This window comes from Sander lucioperca, chromosome 8 (genome assembly GCF_008315115.2).
Source record: "Sander lucioperca isolate FBNREF2018 chromosome 8, SLUC_FBN_1.2, whole genome shotgun sequence".
NCBI lineage: Eukaryota > Metazoa > Chordata > Actinopteri > Perciformes > Percidae > Sander > Sander lucioperca.
In genome coordinates, this window is record NC_050180.1 from 11,587,624 (window position 1) to 11,609,872 (window position 22,249).

At 39.6% G+C, this 22,249-nt stretch overlaps 1 protein-coding gene across 15 annotated transcripts in view; it reads right to left on the minus strand.

Moving 5' to 3' along the window:
- The window catches only part of stxbp5l (syntaxin binding protein 5-like), a 150,462-nt gene extending 128,943 nt beyond the window's left edge, over positions 1 to 21,519 (minus strand). For 8 of the 15 annotated variants that reach the window (XM_036004060.1, XM_036004062.1, XM_036004058.1 and 5 more), the window contains exon 1: positions 20,475 to 21,518. In XM_036004060.1, coding sequence (XP_035859953.1) covers positions 20,475 to 20,642 — 168 coding nt within the window. In that variant the 5' untranslated portion in view covers positions 20,643 to 21,518. Of the gene's footprint in view, positions 1 to 20,474 lie in introns of all 15 variants that reach the window. The other 7 variants (XM_036004052.1, XM_036004054.1, XM_036004051.1 and 4 more) reach the window with 2 other exon arrangements.
- Positions 21,520 to 22,249: the final 730 nt, after the last annotated feature.

The window sequence follows — 22,249 nt, forward strand, 5'->3', positions numbered from 1 at the left end:
AAAATAGGGCTGGGCGGTATGGAGAAAAACAAATATCACAAAATTTTTGACCAAATACCTCGATATCGCTACCGCAACGATATTATAGTGTTGACTATTGGTGCTTTCACAAAATATTTACACAATGAGATTTTTGATAATCATCAGTAATGTGGATATAATGACTAAGTGGGTAAAGGCAAATAATAGAACAGTTACAGTTATAACTTTATTGTAATGCAGCCTTTAAAATTTGGAAAAGACAACAGTTATGCCATATTACGATATTATGATATCCATAATCTAAGACGATATCTAGACTCATATCACAATATCGATATAATATCGATATATTGCCCAGCTCTATTCAAAAACTTAAAAACCTTAAAAAGGTCAACATTCTTCTATTGATAAAACATGGAGACTTCACACTGTGTAATTAGCAAAGAAACGTAAGCTTCTGTTAATGTTGCATCTGGAATGAACTGAGAGTGAACTAGGTTCAGCATTCATATGCCAAGCCCTGACTAGGCAAAACAACACTGTCTCTCCCATTTACACTCTGAGATGCATTGCATGCACTGCAGCTGTCTGCCATTAGTCATGTTAAATTTCCCAGCAGTGCCTCACTTAGTTATCTGCTCTGGAGAGATGTAGAGACATGGACACCAGTGTGGAATGGAAATGTTACAACAATAATATTAAAACTGCAGTGTGACAACAGTATAAGCACTGTAACAATGCTACAGATGCTGTAAGAATAAAAAAACATTCTACATATCAGATTATAGTTTCACTTTCATTTTTTAAAAACTACCCATTACAGCAACACTGTCACAGAGGCCCTGCTTTTGCGAAGCATTATATCAAAAATAATACACTTTGTCTACTTTGTCTTTTTTCCATCGTAAAATGGAGATTTTTGCAACCTATCTTACAATGAGAGTAATACATTAATGCCTGAAATCTCAATTTAAGAAAATAGTGAATGGGTAAACAAGGAAGTGATTTCAGACACAACCCAAAAGTCTGGTGACCTCATGTAATCCCCATACCTCCAAACTGAGCAGAGGTCTGATCAGCCACACCTGTATAGGTGTGCGGGGCCTTTCATGGAAATAATAAATCTGGTCAACATTAGTGGCACCGACTGTGTACTGCAAAGAAAAATGCCCATTGGTTGTCAAAGAAGGCCATTAATCATCATGAACGGATATTTTTTTGGGCATTACAGCCTTTAATGGAAAGCACAGCAAGATATGAAAGGGGAGAGAGGGGGAAGACAGGCAGGAAAATCATCCAGGTCGGACTCGAATCCTGGACCTTCTGCGTCGAGGTATACACCTCTATATATGTGCGCCTGCTCTACCAACTGAGCAAACCCGGCCACATGAATGGATATTTCATCGGTGATTAATAAACCTAGATGGTCGAGCATTTTAAACTGGCGGGGAAGGTGTCCAAAGCACAATGGCTGATTTTTTATAAGATGTGACATTGTGACCAATGAGCCTCAAACTCGCAATCTTTGGGTCCAAAGGAAAACATTGATCTCAGTGAGCTTTTCTCCAGGTGATGACTCCTCTAGCTATTTGGGTTATACTTTATTGAGTCAGCCTGGGTTGACTCAATAAACTAAACTGGAGCTGGACTGATCAGAATCAGGTGTGTTAATGCAGACACAGCAGGGGAGTTGTCCACAGCACTATGCCTGTATGATCATGTTGCACCACCATGGGCTCGAACTCAGAATCATTGAGGTCGTAGGCAGTTCCTGATGTCAGGGAGCTATTATCTGGGTGATGACACAAGTGGCATCGGAACACCTAGTAGACAAGGAGCAGGCTTGCATGAAAATGCTGAATTTTAAACTGCTGTAAAAAAATATTTTCTCATTAGAAGATTCTGAGAATTTGTGTACTTGATATAAATGCCAAACTGATGTTTAAATATGCTCTATGTTGCATTGACTGCAATGCGTAGATGAGGACACAATTAAAAAAAAAAAATTTAAATTCACTCTTTGAGATAAACTTCTGCACACCAAATCTACAGTGATCTTCGGATGTTGTGAATTTTGTCCATGAACATCAAAGATTTAGTTTGGAAGAAATTGCAGTATTTGTTTACACTACTGTGTGCAGTAAAACGTTTTAATGCACTGTGGGCTCAATTTTTGATATCAAAAATCTGAATGGGAAATTTGTGGAGGACAGTCTGGAGATGAAGTTGCCCAAATTTGGTGTCAATTGAAACAAAAATGTGGGAGTGATGGACTTCAAAATTGCCACAAGGTAAAAGCAGAGCATAGTTTCTGCTCTATTGGGGCTACAGTTTGGCGTAGGATGCGACATTGTAGCATGTACGGCTGATGCGTTGTGAAAGTGAAAGTTTAGAATTGGCTGTTGTTGTTGCTGTTGGCTGTTGTAGCGCCACCATCAGGACAATTAGCACACAAATCGCACTGATTGCGTTTGGCATAGGACTGGACTTGTGTGCAAATTTTGGTGAGTTTCCGTGCATGGGAACATGGATTTCTTAGGAAGAAGAAGAAGACAAAGAAGAAGAATAATAATACAGGCATATACAATAGGGTCCAAGCAGCTTCGCTGCTCGGCCCCTAATAAACATAGGATCATATAGTCCAAGGAATCAGACTTTTTGATTGAGCATATCTATAATGAATAAATATGGATTTTAAAAGCCTTGCCTCAATATATTTGCCTTGTTTCATTTTATTCCCTGTGAATTATGTTTTGAAAGTATGCATACCCAATTCCTCAGTTCAAGAATTAGATCACACAGCAGCATGCAGCAATTGCTGGCATTCTCCTGTCAGTTTTTATTTTAAATAATGTCAACTGTTTTAAATATAATTTCGGTTATGTGGCAATTTAATAACACTGAATAAATGTATTGCGTATGTATATAACTCTTTCACCATAAAGCACCTAATGAATCTGGAAGGCATTAGGCTGTAACATTAAGATATGCACCACGAGCCACACACATATCCACATGTATTTCATGGCATGACATGGCTTTGACATTGTAATTCTCTTCCCTGATTTAATGTATGTCTATGTTTTCTTTATTTTGTGCAAAGTAGAGTATGTTGTGTGTGAACATTGGACCGAAAACTGTGGATGAAATTACTTTTGTATTGGTGTCATGTAATTCCGTGTGGGATGGCCCACTTAGAAGCATTCAATCATATTCTCGCATGACATAGGATGTTGGCGTGGGACTTTATGCCAGAAGTGACTACATTTTAAGGGGTTCAAAAGTAGGTGGGACAAAGTTTGCAGAATGGGCACTGACACACGCCTTCAACATATTAATAAGAATAACTCACCTTCCCCATCTATTGAAGAGGACAAAAAGGAAGGTCGAGTGTTTATCCTAGTTATCAGGCAATAAATGTATGAGCCTTTAGCAGTAAAAAAGAGCTGCAGATAATGCTAGCAATGATCAAACTGATGCTCAAAAACACTTCTCTGACTTTGACTTTGATCAGTAGAAGATTTTTATTAAACACGTCAAATGATTCAGCAAATCATTTTATGAAAAGAGAAAAAAGTGGGTCGCTCATATATGCATTCATACACAAAACCATTCAGTGGTAATGGCCATGTACACACATCATTGGAAAACACACAGATAACGGTTCTATCAGAACCTGGCCAAACACACACATTCACACATTCATCCTCCAGGTCCCTTTAGGTTCCCTAGCCCCACTCTGGTTCACTGTTGCTGACATACAAGAGATCCACCCCCTACATATACATACAAGAGAGCCAAGAAGTGGATGAGAAACATGTGAATTTTAGAGCTGCTCATATATATTTAAGGCCAAAGACATCTTTCTCCCTCTTTCAGTGTGTTTGTACATGTATTATAAATGTGTGTGACCAGGTTCACCTGTACTGTCATTCTATATCTGTCTATCTATCTATCTATCTATCTATCTATCTACCTACCTACCTACCTATTTATCTACCTATCTATCTATCTAATTGTGGTTTCCCATTTTTGCTATCAGTCCCTTGTCGAAACAGCCCAAAAATGAACAAGGAAAAATTATAAATATAAATAAATAAATAAAGACAAAGGAAAATACTAAATGATTATTCATTCTGTTGAAGCAGTGTAGATGTACATTTAGAAAAACACAGTCAGCCGTGCAGCAACTGTTAACTGCTGCTAAGGACCTGCATTATGGCTGCCAGAGGCTGCATTACATCAACTCCCCTCTCCATCCACCTCCTCCCCTTTCCTCTCCCTCTGTTGTGTTGTTTTCTCCTCTCCACACATAAACAACCTTTATGCACACAAGCCTGGTGTTTAATCAGATAACCCCATACAGACATCCCCACCCCGCCCCCAAAGACCAATACCACCTCATGCCACCACCATCCTCTCTTTTCACATAGCGTTCAGCTGCAGAGCTGGTCTAGACCCCTGCTTCTATTAATAGCAAGCACCCAGCAACCACTTCCAGCATACTGTGCATTGAGCAGCTATATCTCCAAACACGGATCAACACAGTGAAATATGACATTAAATCTCAAATATATCTTTATGGGATTACACTAATGGTCTATAACATTTATATACATGTTATAAAAGGTACAAAAGCTAATTATTGTTTAACACTAGTGTGGTGCAGCTTATTCAAGATCATGGAATTGTTCTCATTTACTGTTACCATATGGCATTAAGTACCAGCCCTCTACAGCGTGTGCAATTTTCTTGCATAGTGTGCGAGTGAGTGAATGTGAAAAATTACTTACAAGTTCTGTCAAAACACCTAGATTTGCTAAACTCGGAGGCTTACAAATCTGTTTTTTTAAATATTCTATCTCTCCTCATGCTTCCTTATTAGCAAACATTAATGTGCAATATGTTAAGGAAGCAGGCTTCAAGTCTTTAGGCAGCACTGCTGCTTAAATTGCAAATTGCTTTTGCCAATTAAAAATGACAAACGTGGTCAGTGTACCATTATATCAGCTGAAGCTAATTAACAATAATTTTGTGAGTAACTTCACAAATAGCCCAAACATAACTAGTTGGCTGTAGTCCCGTTGATGTGCTTTCTGAGAGCCGTGGCTGTACTTAGCCAAAAACCTGTCCAAAACAACAAGTCTACGAACCAGGCTAATCATTAAGTTACTGTAAAACTAATAAGAACGACTTAAAGTTTATTAACCACAAGGTGGTCTATATCAGTACTAATAAGCACATTTGGCCAATGTTTTTGTCACTCGAACCATGTTAAGGTCACATGAACCATGCAACAGGATGCAATGCTTACCATAGTTATGTTATGTAAACAGGAAACCTGAACTTGAACGTTCACTTCATTAGGTACACCTGTACAATCTAATGCACTCCAATACAACAGCCCTGCAGCAACATCCATTATTATGAAGCTTGTAATGTTCACTTTTGGGCGACATCATCAGAAATGTGTTAGCCTAATTAAGTTATACGTTTCGGTTTCAGCATTGAGGTCATATTTCGTGGTGGTGGTGGTGTTGTACTGGACTCCATTATATTGAGAAGGTTTTTTTTATATTCTGTCCCCCTCGTATATGTAAATGGAAAGGACAAAAACATGTTTCTCTCCATGTAATGTAGTCAAGTACAATACCACCTCTAACTATGACCACAATAATAAACATATATAAACAAATATAATTGAATTTGCACATATGAATATGGACAAGAGGTGTACCACAGTAGCACCTTGTTATATTTATGGCAATGTAGGATGATCGTTCAATAGGTAGCTAAATCCAGATGTTGCTTAAAGGAACACGCCGACTTATTGGGACTTTGTCTTATTCACAGTAACCCCCAGAGTTAGATAAGTCCATACATACCCTTCTCATCTCCGTGCGTATTGTAACTCTGTCCGATGTTCTCCACCTAGCGCGGATCCTGAAGGTAATCGGTTCCAACTAGCCTACTGCTCTGAATAAGTGACAAAATAACGCCGACATGTTTCTATTTACATGTTGTGATTTGTATAGTCACAGCATGTACAAATAAAAAGGCCAGATGAGACACAGCCGTCTTCTAACCGTTTATAAACTGGGAACTATAGTCTCAGAAAGGCGAAGCATTGCTGATCTGCTCAGGGCTTCTCAGGTGCTGCAAAGCATATCACTCCGCCCAAGTAGCAGAAGTAGCACTGCTTCATCTTTCTGAGAATATAGTTCCCAGTTAGAAGATGGCTGTGTCTCATGTGACCTTGTTATTTGTACACGCTGTGACTATACAAATCACAACATGTAAATAGGAACATGTTGGCGTTATTTTGTCACTTATTCGGAGCAGTAGGCTAGTTGGAACCGATTACCTTCAGGATCCGTGCTAGGCTAAGCTACCGGTGGAACCATCAGACAGAGTTACAACACGCACAGAGATGAGAAGGGTATGTATGGACTTGTCTAAATCTGGGTATTACGGTGAATAAGACAAAGTCCCAATAAGTCGGCGTGTTCCTTTAAGTTGAGTTAAAGTAGCATGCAGACACCAACTACTTTTTAGGCATGTCAAGAACTGAGTAGGGGCAGTATAGGCATTATATGCATGACATTTCCTTATCTTACCACTGTATCTCTGTAGCTATTCACAGCTATGCAGAGACAGGTAGTCAGTGAGTTGAAACTAGCCCAACTTAATGATTGACTCACTGCTTCAGTCCTTCAATATAGCACATGGCACTACATGGCAACATAACTGCAGAACCTCAGTAGATCCTGCTAAACTGGGATACAGGAGTAATGCAGTGAGCAGACTCTACAGCCTGACCTTGCTTGGACACATTTATCTACGTATCACAAGGGAAGCATTTCGCACACAGAGCAAGAATAATGGAGGAATGGATGAAGAGGCCACTTGTGATGTGCGGTCTGAAGCAAGAGCACTGACAAGTACCCTAGTAAATAATGCATAGTGAGAGTTGTGAAAATGATGGAGAGAAATGTACTGTAACGTTATGTGGGAGGCCACATGATTAGTTGTATGGTTCTTGTAAAATTCAAAAATCAAAATCTAATTTAATTTTTAATTCAACATAGTGTGTTTGTGTTTTGTGATTATTGGACAACAGATTATTGCCAGAATCTAATTTAGCAGATTGGTTTAGCTAGCTAATCAGGTCATCATATTGTAAACCTAATCTGGACTAACGTTACAAAAAGCACACAGCCACACGTATGTTACTGGTCCCTATCAATAAAAAAGACATGTAGGCCTAATTATTATCCAAAACGTACTTTTCAATTAAAAAAATTAATTATTATTAAATTAATTCAGCTGTTAAAGGTGCTTAAGGTTACGTTGTTGACGTTTATTAAGTTAGTTATCTTTACAGGTTAGCTTCAAGAAATGGCTATTGGCTGAACACCACCACACATCTAAAAGGAAAACTTAATTACCGGGGCATATTGTTCAATCTTTCAGTGATGTTAAAATAGGAGCGGTCACTAACCTTTGAAACATTTTGCAGCTTGTCACTCCATTAGTTATCGTTAGGTGCTTGGCTTCCAACAGCATTTGGGACACCTCTGGTTTTTAAGCTAACTTTGACATAAGTTAGCTCTCGGCTGTTAACAAACATTTAGCTAGCTATCGGTAACTTTATTAACGTTATTCAGTCAATTTCTGTGGTGAAGAAGTTGAGACCTAGCTATGTTTATCAACAAAATTACTTATTTTCTCAAGGTGGCACCAAACATAAACACAATGGCCAGTAGATAATTTGCGTTACGCATCTCTTTCTGTCTTTCTGAGCTCTCTCAACAGTTTTCGGGTGGGTGCGCGGGTCCACTCCACTGCAATATATATCCACGCGCCAGACCATGGATGTATTAGGTATTAAGAGAACACCTTATATACAGTCTATGGAGAACACCAAACGAGCTTTGCTAGTATAGAGGATCTTAGCTACAGCCATAAAGTGCCACAATGCAACGCTCTCTTAAAGGGAAAGGTTTATTTACAGTTGCTGTCTTTCAAAAGAACGACAGAGCAGGAGCGGACCGGATTAATCAATTGCCCTAATTTTTTTTTTTTTATAAAGATAATTTTTTGGGTGTTTTTCCATTTATTCGATAGTGACAGAGGATAGACAGTAAATGGGTAGAGAAAGAAAAGGGATGACCTTCTTATATACTGTCTATGGGGATCACACGCAGTAAAGGGCCGCAGGTCAGATTTGAACCCGGGCCGCTGCAAAGGACTCAGCCTACACGGGGCGCACGCTCTTAGTGGGTGAGCTAGAGGCCGCCCCATTTCCGTAATTGATATTGATATTACATTTTTACACCATATAGATGCAATCGTGTTATATAAATTAATTATTAGATCACAGACCAAGCAACAATTTTGACATTTAAAGGGAAAAATCAGTAATGAAACTGTTGTTAAAAGTCAGAGGGTTGTAGGCTGCCAGGGGAAAATATGCATAGTGGTACTTGTAAAATAGGTATACACAATAAACATCACCAAAACAAAGGCTGGTCTTTTGTTTTTCTCAATTAAAGGTAATCAACATTTAGTGGTAGCCTAAATGGCAAAAATGCTTCAATATCACTTACATTTTAGTGGACAGTGGTGATAAGAATAGAATAATAAGAATTTGGTCAGTAAACATGCAGGTGGTTACAGTGTTTTAACTGCATTAGAAATGAGAAACACAAACATAAATGGCACTCTTGACTCCAGCTGGGGACCAAGTAAAGAGCGTGGAACTAAGGTGTGTTTAAGGTGTTTAATATTATGCATGCAGTTTGTTTTTGTGCCTCTGCATCAGGTGTTTTAGCATCTGTCCCCTCAGGCTAAACGTCAGGATGAGAGACAGTTGTGCAGAGAAAAGTAGAGTATTCCTGTCACATACAAATTTTCCAATTTATAAAGACTTACAAAGTCAGACCGCCCATCATACAAACAAAGATACACGAGGCTTCCCCCACCAGTGTTAGAAGGGAGATATTTTGAGGTTGCTCTAAAATTCTTTTGATCTCGTCGGGAGCAGCCCAAAATAAAAAAGAGGCAAATCAGAACGTGGGTAGGAGAGAAGACGTTTGGGGGAGGAGTGGAAGAGGAGATCAGGGGTTTCAGAATGTGTGAAACGAGTTGAACCACATAGTGGTTACTTAACACAGCAGGATCCCATTCATGACTTATCAGATACTCTTGCCTGTATTTTCTAACCAGTGGTCTATCGTTTATTGTTTAGATACCCATCAGGTCTACCTCAGGGTCCAATTTGTGCAAGTTCAGCACACAATTAACATGTCCAAACCTGCAAGACTAAAAAAAAAAAAATGCTTTCTAAAGTTTAGGACAACAACAGTCTTTTGGTCGCACTTTTCAACATCTGGGATTCGTATAACTGTTTTGTAAAAGGTCTTTGTCTTTGAATATGTTTATAATGGAACTTGAAATATAGTTATTGAAATGAAGTTAAAACAGTCATACCTAATCTAGATGTCAATCTGCAGTTTTTCATCTGATTTAATCATTCACAGTCTATTAATGTATTTATTTTTACCACATCAGCAAAACAGCTGCTTACTGGGAGATCTACATAGCAAATGTGGGCTAAATGGTAGATTCATATGTATTTTAACCTGCATTAACCAAGGTTTTTGACTGACATATTATCACCTCATTAAGTTGATATAGCTAACATGTTAGCAAATAATTGCCTCTCTCTCTTTTTAGCTGTGTTTTGGTCTCCACCTACTCCTGAGGGAAATATCTGGCTCTCCACTATGTTCACCAGCTATCACTAACTTTTTTTCGTTTGTTGCTGGGCAGGTAATGTACTGAGGGTTTTGTCAGAGCTCTTCTTTTCTGAAAATTGCTACTGCTGGAATCAACGCTGATGAGTGCTGTGAGGATGACCAAAACATTAAAAATGTGATCTGTAAAAAGATACTCCACAGGGGAAGTGGTTCATTACTTGAGTGAAACCTTTCACATTACACATATTAATCTGACCCATTGTCAATATAAAAAATATTAATTATAGCAGCTTTAAGCGAAGAAGCAAAGAAGTGATGCATCCAGGAACTCACTTCATTGACAGAAAATACAACAAAAAAACACTTGCACTGTTTCATTGACAGGTGATCTGAACCACCACTGGAATTAGTGCACCAAAAATTGAGAAATAACCCAAAACACTTTATAACAAAGGGTACAAGGGTATGCTGTAGCAGGCCAATATGATATTTTGATGAATAAAAACTGTCCTCTGAAAAAACTGTTTTTATCCTCAGTGTTTTTCCATGAATAAAGCGAGTCAAGGTTGCACGGTGGGATTCTTTATCACGCTGAAAGCCAAAGGATGAAGGGAAGGACTATCATTGATCACTGAGGCTGAGGGCTGATAATAAGCACTTCCCCCACGTGCTTGCTGCACGGCACATGAACGCACACAGAACAGCGAACAGGGTGAGAATGCAGTGCGAGAGCTCGGAAATATGAAAACGAATGAATGAGCCTGGATAAGCTTCCCTTCCTGCTCATTGTAGTGGGCTCACTTGTATCAGAGTTGCAGGCTACAAAGTGCTATGTGTGTGGCCAGAGGGAGTGGGGGAGGGCCACTTGTATGCGTCATTTATATTGCATCAAAGTACTGTATGATTGTTTCCTTTTGTTGGAGGGATGAATATGTATACATAACCACACACGGACTTATGAAAATACTGCACAGACAAGTACAGATAGGTACAGCATGCAGTCGTTTTTTTCTGGTAGCATTTATCACAAACTCTTCAAGGGTCAAATGTGCTGAATGTTAAGCATGTGTCTCTTCAGATGAAAGCGTGGGCTTAACAGCCACATACACATAATTTCTATTTTACAAGTGCAGAGCAATCGTCTCTGTTTGGGTGTGGAGGAGGTGATTGTTGTGATTGCACGCTGGGGCTTCATGTTGTGCTTTCATGCAGATGTGGGGTCAGAAACCAGTCCTGTGTAGATGTACAGTACTGTATATGTGGTTTAACCTTTTAACCACTACAGCAGGCATGTCAGGGAATTAACCATGGCATTAGCATCATGCCTTAGGCTTGATAGAAAAAGTAGGAGCGGACAAATAGTCACGTATTACTACGACAGCCCCCTTTATAATCACAGAGAAGAACCAACATTCACACGATTGGTTTTCAAAAGAAATGGTTTTTTTTTTGCATGTTTTAAATAGCTGCCTGTTTTTTATGACAGTAAATTTGAAACTGATTTGAATGTCATCTTTAGTTGTCAGGTTGTGTTGAGCTAATGTGATTAGCTTGAGTGATTAGCTTGCACACTATCATGGATCTGAACCCATTGATGTGTTAGTTAATTATAATATTTGTAAAATTGCAATATTTTGAGAAAGATATATTGATTCAATCTAGACATGACATATACAGCTGTTATTAAAATGATGACGGTTCTACTGACTTTTATTTTCTAAAAAACAAGAAAAAACGTATGTCTGTAAATACGTATAATCACGTCACACTTGCATTAGATGTGCGTCGCTAATTGAATGCCTCCCGTCAAAAAAGACCCCAGATCTCCTTCTCTAGCCGCCACTCACGTGCCTTCGCGATGGGATCAGAGGCTCTGTGGCGCTTTCGACTGCTGCCCGGCGCGGCTGGCCCCCCGGCTTGAGAGGTCGCCGCCGTACGGATCACAGGTTGTCAGACGTGGGGTTGGACGCGCCATGGTGCCTCTGCGCCGTACGGAGGGCTGTGGGGGACCGTGGTGGTCCTACACAGAACTATCCTACGCGCAGGACGATCACGGCTCGGCACTACACGGTGGCGGCACAACGCCCGCCCAGTCAACCAGATAAAAAGGAAAATATTAGTCTTAAAGCACAACAGACTATAGCAAATGAACATACCACACATTGAATTGTAATACACAAGGAAGGGCGTGTAAAGAAAGAATATTGACGAAGAAGGAATGGGAGGGCAAAGGAGGAGGAAAGGAAAAAAAAAGTAAATAAATGAATTAGGGAGAGGGAAGGTTAAAAGTTGAAGAAAAAAAATATAGATTGTATAAATAAAGGAAAAGTAAAAAAAAAAGATTATGTAAAAAAAAATGAATTGTGAATGTAAAAAAAAATGAAAGATTGAAATAATTTATAAATTAATGGTAATAAAAAAAATTTTTATTTAAATATATAATGTGGATAAATTTTTTCTAAATAAAAGAAACAACAAAAATTTTAAGTTTAATTAGCAGAAAAATGAAAAAAAAATTATGAAAGAGTTAAAAAATTTGAATGAAAAAGATGTGTGAAACATAATATTTGAAAAAGAATGGGTATGATGTACATAAAAAAAATGAAGTTTTGAAAACACATATAAGGAGCTAATTTTCTCTTTATCAAATACACACTGTCACATACAGAAAAAGTAATGTAGAATATGATACAATAGAATAGAACATGTTTTTATACCACAGATATTATTTCAGTGGGTTCTACTGCTGTTCTTTTGAACACTTTATTGCAGTATTATAATAATGCTTTATTTTTTTAATCATGCGACACAGCCAGAAACATATTCTTCTGGTGTTTTCATCTTATTTTAATTTCTTCATGTAATTTCTTCATTTTTAGAAAATAGTTAGTACGGCAGATGACTCCTCAAGCATGAAAAATAAGCTTTATTAAGTGATTTGTTGGAATAAATACGGGATACTGAACACATATACCCACACACACACACACACACACACACACACACACACACACACACACACACACACACACACACACACACACACACACTGTACTTCTTGAAAACCTCTCTCCTCTGTCTCACTTCAATATAGTTAACCAAGCGTTTTTCCTCTCTTATTGCTGTTTCCGAGATCTTTTCTTTTCAGTCTGACATCAACTCATTCTTAATTGATCCCACGCCATGGCTTCTGACAGGCAGTTGACAGATGGTAATGCGAGACTAGCTGGAAGTCAACCCACAGAGTCATCACATCCATGAGAGCTCGTGGGTGTCGCCTCTGAGGGAGTGAGGCGATGTCATCTTCAACAGCCCATGTATCATACAGTCAGAGGAGAAGACAAACTATGGAACAAGCTAACATTATGAAAAAATCAAATCAGATTTATAATTGGTCAAATAAATTAGTTCCCAGTCTCTCTGTTTTTCTACTACAGGAATAGTGTACAGCTACACCAGCTGCTCTGTGAGGCAATACTAAGGCACAGTGGTGCTTTTAGCTAAATGCCAACATCAGCATGCTACATGTTCACAATGACAATGCTAATTGTTTACCATCTTCACCGTCTTAGTTTTGCGCTTTAGCATGTTACCGTAACATTTAGCGCCAAACAAGGTACAGTTGAGGCTGTAATTATGATTTGTCCTGTGGGAACCATGAATGTCTGTACACATTTGGTACCAATTCCTCAAGTAGATAAGGAGGTATTTAACGGATTTATGAAAGGATACATGAAAACTTTGACCTGCTGATGTCAGGGGATAACCAAAGTCAGAGGGCTTCATCCTCTGGGGAACATAAATGTCTATACCAAAGTGTTATTACAATCCATTTAAAAGTTGTTGAGATATTTCAGTCTGAACCAACCAACTGACATTGCATCCCAGAAACACGCTGCCATCATCATCATTAAACACAAAATAATAGACATTAGTTTTAGAAGAATCAAAACTGATGCATCTTACAGGGTCTTACAAGTACTCCTTAAATATCAATTTGTGTTCCTGGCTGCAAAATGAGGGACAAAACAACTAAATTATTCTATAAAATTAGTCATTCTGAATCATTCTGATTACCCAAATGAAATTTTTTACAATGAAATCTATTTTGAAATCTGAAATCCCCTTTTGAGTTTAATAATTTATTAAAAGAGATTAGAAATGTGAATGGGGTCAAGATGTCTCCGTAGTGCGCTTAACAAGCTGCCGATCCAAAAAATATTAAAAAAACACTTACAACCTAATTGAGTTCAGACATGAATTTTAAACTGCAGAGACATGAGACTACCAGTAAAACAGCATCTTTCATTTCTCTAAACATAACTTATGTTTGTGTATTCCTGACAAGCGACCTTTTGTGGTCATGCAAATAATAATTGTTCTCTTTGAGAAGCAAAGGTGGAAGTAACGTTTTTAAACCTGAGGGAAGAGTTTTCTGTGGATGTTAAGGCGTACAAAGTGACTGACTTCCACGCTGAAGAGCCTTTTCTCCTTAAATACTGTAATATGCATGCACTATGTTCCGTTAGCTTTGACTTTGTATTTAAATTTGTTTTGTCCATGCAGAAACAAATGTGGGTACAGAACTTTTGTAGTTTATATACAATAACATAGCTTTTAACATAGCTTTATTTGTATAGCGCCTTTCATACATCGATTGCAGCTCAAAGCGCTTTACATCCATACATACATACAATATATATATACTGTATATATATATATATATATATATACAGTATGTATATATAGGTTTACAGTGGGCATGCTGCTTTGTTGCTGTAATAATTGATTTAAAAATTGATTTAATTAAGTTTCTGTCCCAAGTTTACTAGTGTCTGATCACAATGCTATAAAGATCCGGTCATTTATCGCACACCTTAATGTTGAAGGATCCCTGCCTGGCATAGTTAGTACTACTTCATCGTCAATTTAAGTCACGAAGCAGAAATCCATTCAAGTATGTACTCATCTGTCAGACTAAGGCAACATTTATGAATCATATTTTTCACATCCGCTTACATTCATCCACGACTAAAAGCGTATTCAGACATTCCAATTAATAGGGTTGAAATCATGGCCTTCACAGCGACAACTAAGACTTAATGAATATGGAAACTAGCACTTCTCATCGATTACAATTCTATAGTCAGTACTCCACTTTAGAGAGGTAATGGGGTAAAAAAAAGAAGAGGCACATTTAATTTGAATGAAGTCAGCCAAGGTAAATACTTTATAGACTGCAAATGACAGTCACTATGGCAGGCGTTGGCAATGATTAGCGTTAAACATCTGGCTGTTAGTGGTTTTCCAACTGTGAAGAGCTTCTTTTTTCAGATAAACAGGCTGTATACAGCATTTTTGTAATTCAGTGCAATAGCCTTACTACTTTTGCAAAGTTATTATTTTGTTGACACTGTCATAGAGGATTTTTTTGGATTCTGTGGTAATTTTTAAGGCTCTTTTTTGTGTTGTTGTATTGGACCATTAATAATTGGCCACTCGTGGGCAGCAAAAACAACCTTTGAACACAACATTGATTAGGGGTGGGGGGGGGGGATCCATAGACAATAAAATAATGGACACAGCGACGCCGTATATTTCGACAGAGACCAGTGAAGTTGCTTTTCCGGTGATGGCTGAGCCTCAAACTGAGCTTGACGACGTAGATGTGACGTGAGCAACCTGTCTGAAAGTTGTAAGTCTTCTGGTAGCTGTGCCAAGAGAAATCTCAATCATTCCCAATCTTGCAGCGACGGAGAGCGTAGGTATATATAAGGAGATAACATAGGCACAAGCTAATTATTGCTAACTAAAATGCTAGTTAACATTAGTAATTAAACTTAAACAGCTAATGTAAGTTGAAACTGCCTGCAAGCTTCTCCTGACTATACGATAATTCCTCTACCATGCGACAGAAATTCGCTGGTTATGACACAATCGTTAGCCTATTTTTACAAAAACGCCTGCTACGGAGCCATAACGTGAGATACAAGGTAATGGAGCCTTTTATACATTGTGTGTTTCTTTAGAAATAAACAATGGACAAATACAGTCTTTAAACGCTTCAGATGTAAAGTTATTCTCTGTCAAAGTGACGCCAAAATGAATGGGAGTCAATGGTATACTAACGGGAGGTGATGGCTTGTTAGCCTACAATCTGCCCATAGGAGGTACGCTTTTCAAATGCTCGCTTACCCCCTTGGAAAAATCAATACAGCATAGTATCGCGATATTTTCCGTGGCAATACTGTATCGATACACAGACACCAAGTATCGATCTATTATTATATATGTGTTGGTCAGTTTGTCTGCTTGACAATCCCATTTTGCAGCAATAAAATTAAAGTGAGATGAACAAACAGAGACATTTATCTTTTTAGATAAAACAGATGTTGACAAAATTTGAAGTTGGAAAAAGGTAATTAATTGCAATATATCGCAGAATATTGCAATATGTTTAAAATTGCAATAATATTGTATCGTGGATATATCATATTGTGAGGCCTCTGGTGATTCCCACCCCTAATTGACATGACTGTTACAAGGATTTAAGTTGCTATGGTGAACTTGTTAGCAAACAGTGGCCTTACACATCAAGCAGATACAGAGAAACATTAGCATTCATTTGGAGTTGTGTTTTTGTCCACCTGATTAATGTAAGTCAAATATTCACTAATAGGTTAGCTCTGTTATCTCCATCAACTCCTCAGGGAAATATGTGGCTGTATCTAGCTGCTAACTGCTCCACTATGTTCACCAAATAGTCTCCAACAGTCTTACAGTTGGTGTTGAGCAGGTAGTGCACAGTGGGGGTTTTAGAGCTTTTTTGCTGAAAACAGCTGCCTGCTGCGGTGAAAAAGAACCAAACCAGTAAAGTTTTGGGCTGAAGACCAAAACAATGAGCTAAAGACGCTATAAAGTAAAGCTAAGAGGAACTGCAGAGTCAGTTGCTACCAGTGACTGTTACATGTGCAAGTTGTTAATGCATGAAATAATGAAACCAGTCTAAGAACATTAATGATGAGCCTTAGTTGTATAATGAAAGGGTTATATTATTTTGTCTTCTCCAGATTTAACCTCCAGAAAATCTAAATTATCCAAAGCATGGATTCAACTAGCTGCTGAACCAAAGGTCTTTGCAGAGGTGTTTAGCAGGGCATGCATGCTACAAGCTTTGTGTTCTACCTCTCTTCAAAAGTTCTCTACTAGTTAGACGTCTGACAATTACGCAGAACAACTTAGTAAAGTAACTGTCATGTTCCTGGGACCAGGCTGAGATGATGAGTGCTGGAAATATCCATTTGAGATGTGGCACGAAGGGATACACCTTGTCATTAACAAAGTCAGCAACAATACATAGCCTACAGTATGCATAGCACTCAAATGAGGCTCCTTTGGAATGAAGCATGCATGTACAGCTTGTGACACTCACGCAGGACAGAACGGATCCATGATTCAAGCTGTTTGCACAAAATACTGATTGTGTCATTAGCATGTGACACCAGAGATCAAGATTGTGCAATGTTTTCTACTGTTTGGTCAGCAAGTTAGACCAGCAAGGCAACCCAATATGGCCTTCACTGAATTAACATTTCCCAGTCCATGGCACGACAAGTTTTTAGAGACAACATTGTGCATCAAACTTTTGTTGTAAGCTGTTATTTGTGGCCTTCCTGTCAGTTTGAACAAGTCTGGTCATTCCCTCTGACCTCTGAGTGTTTTCACCTACAAAGCTGCTACTGACTGGGAGTTTTCTGTTTGTCCGTTCTCTGTAATCTCCCGACGGTCTGAGAACACGTTGTGCCCTTTTGGGTCTACAAGCTTTATATACAGAAAGTGCAGCCACACACCCTCAATATAGTTCACAAGCTTGGGTCAACTCTGCAGCTTTGCTAAACTAATATTGACTGAGGGCATATTCTCCGTTTTGGGCTCCTCGTGTTTGGGTAGCTGTAGCCAGAGGGAAAGTGTGATTTATAATCTATTTTTAATTTAGATAGTTATATATTCATGTTTTACTTTTGTCAGACATCGTATTTAAAGAGTTTTGTGTTGGAAATAATGTGAAAACACACAATGTTACCCTTATTTGTAAGCTTATCCTTATTTATAAGCTAAATCCACCCATTATGGCCTGTAACAAAATCTGTTGGTTTTCAATGAAACCTAAAAGAAAAGTGTTGTCTCTATTCAATAAATCTGAACAGTGTCAGTGTGCTTTGGGAGAATGCAAGCCAGCAAATACATAAAACCTCCTGCCTTCCTTCTGTCCTCCTCTTCAGCTCCATTACATCATAACACCAATACAACAGATGAAGTGCACCGACTGAGGGAGAGAGTTGTACCAACATTACATTGATAACCTTTCTTTTATAGTCCAAAATAACACACATAATAAGGTTGGTGAGGTATGCAGTGTTTGGTCACAATAGTAACATGTGAGTGTTTCTTCTGGTTTCTTTTGAAGTGATTTTTCATTCTAATAATTACCTTCTTATTATATCATTCAGTTCATTAATTCAACTACCAACAAACACAATGCAATTCAGTTCAATCTCTCTCTCTCCATCTCTATGGTGTTTCTACAACCTTCTCTCTCTAAAACAAAATGAACTCATCCTGCTGTAAACTGAAATGAAAACAACTGATTCAATGAGACTGTGCCACCTGGGTCCCTCCCGTTTCCCTTCTTTACTCCTTCAGTCCGAGTGTGATTTCACCAAAACCTTGTTTCAGCACCTCTGCTATTGGGTGTTACACTCACTATAAACACATAAAAATGCTGTAGAATCCAAACAAAATGAGTTGTTGCATCTTCCCACACGGCACAGTGGACAGAAGTCATGACTAACTTGGCAAACTAAACAAGTTTGCCAAGATGCCAAACCCTCCCACACATACTGCACCAGCTCACAGATTTATACCCCTGTTAGAAAGTGAAGATCTGATCTAAAAATATATAGGGCAATGAATGGAATTTGAAAAGTTTGTTAATTGCCTGGTGTTTCTCTCTATACTGTGTTCATATGAAATAAAAAATGCATTTATGTGTTATTGGTGACTACTGGCCAGTTTTGGGGCAATGTGTGTTTAATTTACATGCAGGGCTTATTCACTTTAATCTTACACCTCTATATTTATTTAAATTAAACCTGGCTGGGAACAAACCAATTTCTACTGTCTAATATAATGGATCAATAACACATGTAACCTATCCATCTCTCCTTGAACCCTGTCTGCATTAGGGAAAGCAATTCACAACAGCTATGCTGCCTCTTCCCTCCCTCTCCCTCTGTGACTGTATCTCACTCCCTTCCACACACACACACACACACACACACACACACACACACACACACACACACACACACACACACACACACACACACACACACACACACACACATAAATTGCAGACATACAACCTGCACCTGCACAGACTCACATAAAAACCCTAAGAAGAAATGTGATGGTGGTGGGAATGGACATATTTGTACACTCATGGCTTTTTCACAGTGCCTCAGTTGATTCAGTGTCTTTCACTCGCTGAAGGAGGAGCAGCTTCCTGCATGGGATCAGGCTATCATGCTGTTCTTTTCCAGCACTTTCTCCTCCCTGTCTGCCTGCCTGCCGAGTGGGCTCTGCAGCATCCTTTCCAGCTTGTGAATCAACCTCCCTCCTCCTCCTTTCCCAGCTCCTCCATACAGAAATTAAAAGCCCCCCCCCCCCCACCACCAACCCCTCCACTAGTGTCATTCTGCCCAATAATAATATAGCTCCATAAACAACCCGGTTTCTCTTGGGTTCTCAATGAATTATTCACAGTTTTATCCAACAAATTACCCCTATTTTTTAGGGCTAGGGAATAGTCGCTGCAGTCAGCTCCAAAAAGCATCCAAGAAAAGGGCTGCTATGTGCGCAAAAGGCTGCTATAAATCCCCTCCAACCACCACCACCAACCATCCACATTCCTCGCTCGTTCTCCCTCCTTCTTGGTGAAAGCACATCAGCTAGGACAGTACTGCAGGGTCCCTCCGCTGGCTTGCTGTGCACTTTTTTATGCAAGGGAGGGCCACCAGTTATGTCATCGCTCTGACACCATTCGTGCCTGCTTGCTGATGCAACCGGGAGGCTGCCTTTCATTGACTTCTTTCGGATTGTTTATATCACATGTTTGTGGGCTACTGCAGCCTATTTAGCATGCTGATGGCGGGGCGCATCTACTGCTGCTGTACCACGCATACTGGTGGGAGCTGGAGTGTACTCAAAACTGCACACACATGCCAGCTTCACCCGCCGTGCACACGTGTCTGCGGGGGCTGAGCCGTATGTAGATGAACAACGGGTGACTTATGGAATAACCGCATTTCTTTGGCCTAAAACAAAAAGACATTAGGGTTGAAAAGCACCAGAAAACTTTTGTCTGATGAGGCTTCTCTCTGCTGTTTTGTGTAAAATTGCCTCCATTCTCAGGAGAATTGGAAACGAGGATGTGTCCGTGGTGCTGAACTTTCAACACAAACAGAGAACAACGGGCCACCAAATCTAGCTGAACTCACTCCAGATCCAACTTTTACGGTCCCTCTCCACTTCAGTAATGCCTACATCAGATGATGTACACTAAAAGTCAGTTTGATTACATGTATTTTAAGTATGTGAATGTGGATTTGGGAAAACCAGAATCCGAAGTGTTACAAGGTGTTTACACGGGTTAACTCTTTAATTTCTCACCTTACACAGCTGAAAGTTTTCCGAAACGAGCGTCTCCTGGATGTCGATTTCCTTGGGAGTTGGTGTCGCGGTGGGAGTCCCGGCCGCGCTGCCGCCCGATGGGGATCCGATAGTTCCTCCCGGAGAGGAGGTGGTCAAGCCGTCCAACACCTTTCGAAACTTCTTCATTTTCTACCGTGCTTGGTGATATTGATGGTAGAGATAAATAGGCTGAACCGTTCTTCTTTTTGTTTTTTGTTTTCCCAGAGTTCCCTGTCCCCTCTCAGATGCAAGATCTCAACTGGTTTGGGCAGCTGGAGAAAGAAAACGTCGCTTCCTGCAGCACAAATACCCACTCTGTGTTTCTCTCTCTTGCGTGCAATTTAAAAAGTCATAGAGGTAGGCTACCTCATTTTGCTCGCTGGCTGTCGTCCACAAAAAAATTAATGCGTCTGAGCCACTGTGATCTGAGGATTACAGCCAATGTTGGACATGCCAGGTCGCCTATCTCATATCTGAGAATGCATCGACGGAAGTGAGACTACTCAACTTCAGCTTCATTTTTTGCATCCTAAAGTAACGTCCACTCCCTGGCTTGGAGAGAAACCCCACACGTCAACATCAGGGAGCTGAAGAGCGATGTTCATACAGAAGTAGACAGATCAAAAGGACTTCGAGCAGGTCGACCCACTCCCCCCCCCCACCACCACCCCTTCACTCCCCCAAAAAAAGCACTTTCACAGCGCTGTGGTTGCCCGTAACAGGAAGAGAAGGAGGAGGAAACAGGCTGAAGACGCAGAGGCAATGCAGTTAAAAGCGGTTAGACTCCACAATCAGGCCGATAAAAGAGACAACTGAGCCATCAGGAGAAGAAGAAGGAGAACAACTAAGACACTGTGCGATGGTGGAGTGAACTAGAGGTCAATCTATGGATAGTTGTAAGTCTTTTTTTCCCCCTACCACCCAGCTGTGTTTCAGCTTTGCTTCCCTGCAGTCCAGAGACAAGAGACGGGAGCTGTCCGCGGTGCTGAAAAACCATGAGCAGCCAGCACCACCTCCCACCACCGCTCTCTCTAGCCCTCTCTCTCCTCCCCTCCCTCCCTCACTAGCGATTGGGTGACAGCTTTAAATCAAGGATACATAATGATTGAGGAAAATAACCTAGGAAACGGCAATAAAGGAATAGTTCACCCAAACGTGGTAAAGAGAGGAGATGTTGCATCCTGTTGTAGAGTTCTAAAGCTCTTAATGAGTGCAGCGTTGTGTTTTTTTTTGGAAAATGGCTTCATTTGCAGCTGTTAATTTCCATCAACACCATCTGGGGAGTGAGATAATGTTACCCATGCATCGATATTAACAGAACCAGCAAAAAGCTGAACTATTCCTTCTAACAAAAAAACAAGAGGGCAATACTACATCGTGCTGTTTCTAGCTTCTCTTCGCTGGATTTTAATGTTTTATTTTGAACCTACATAGTTTTGTCCCTCTTAATTCACACACAGTTATTAACCCCTCACACCGCTGTGAGAGAAGTGACTCTAGACTGTTTCAAGGTCCAGTCCAAAAACAGCTCTTCTTAAAGCACCCAGAAGGCCACATGCATGTTAAAAGAACATCGCATTTTTTTCAGCATTTTACTCCAACAACAATTTCATATTTGCATGTTGTGCTGTAAGGTTTGATCTCGTCTGATGTTCTTGTTTTTTTCTTATCTTCTTGTCTTAACACTTTTGTTTGGAGACAGTTGTGGGGAATATTTGTTTAGAGTGATAAAAAGAAATTCAAAAGAAACATAC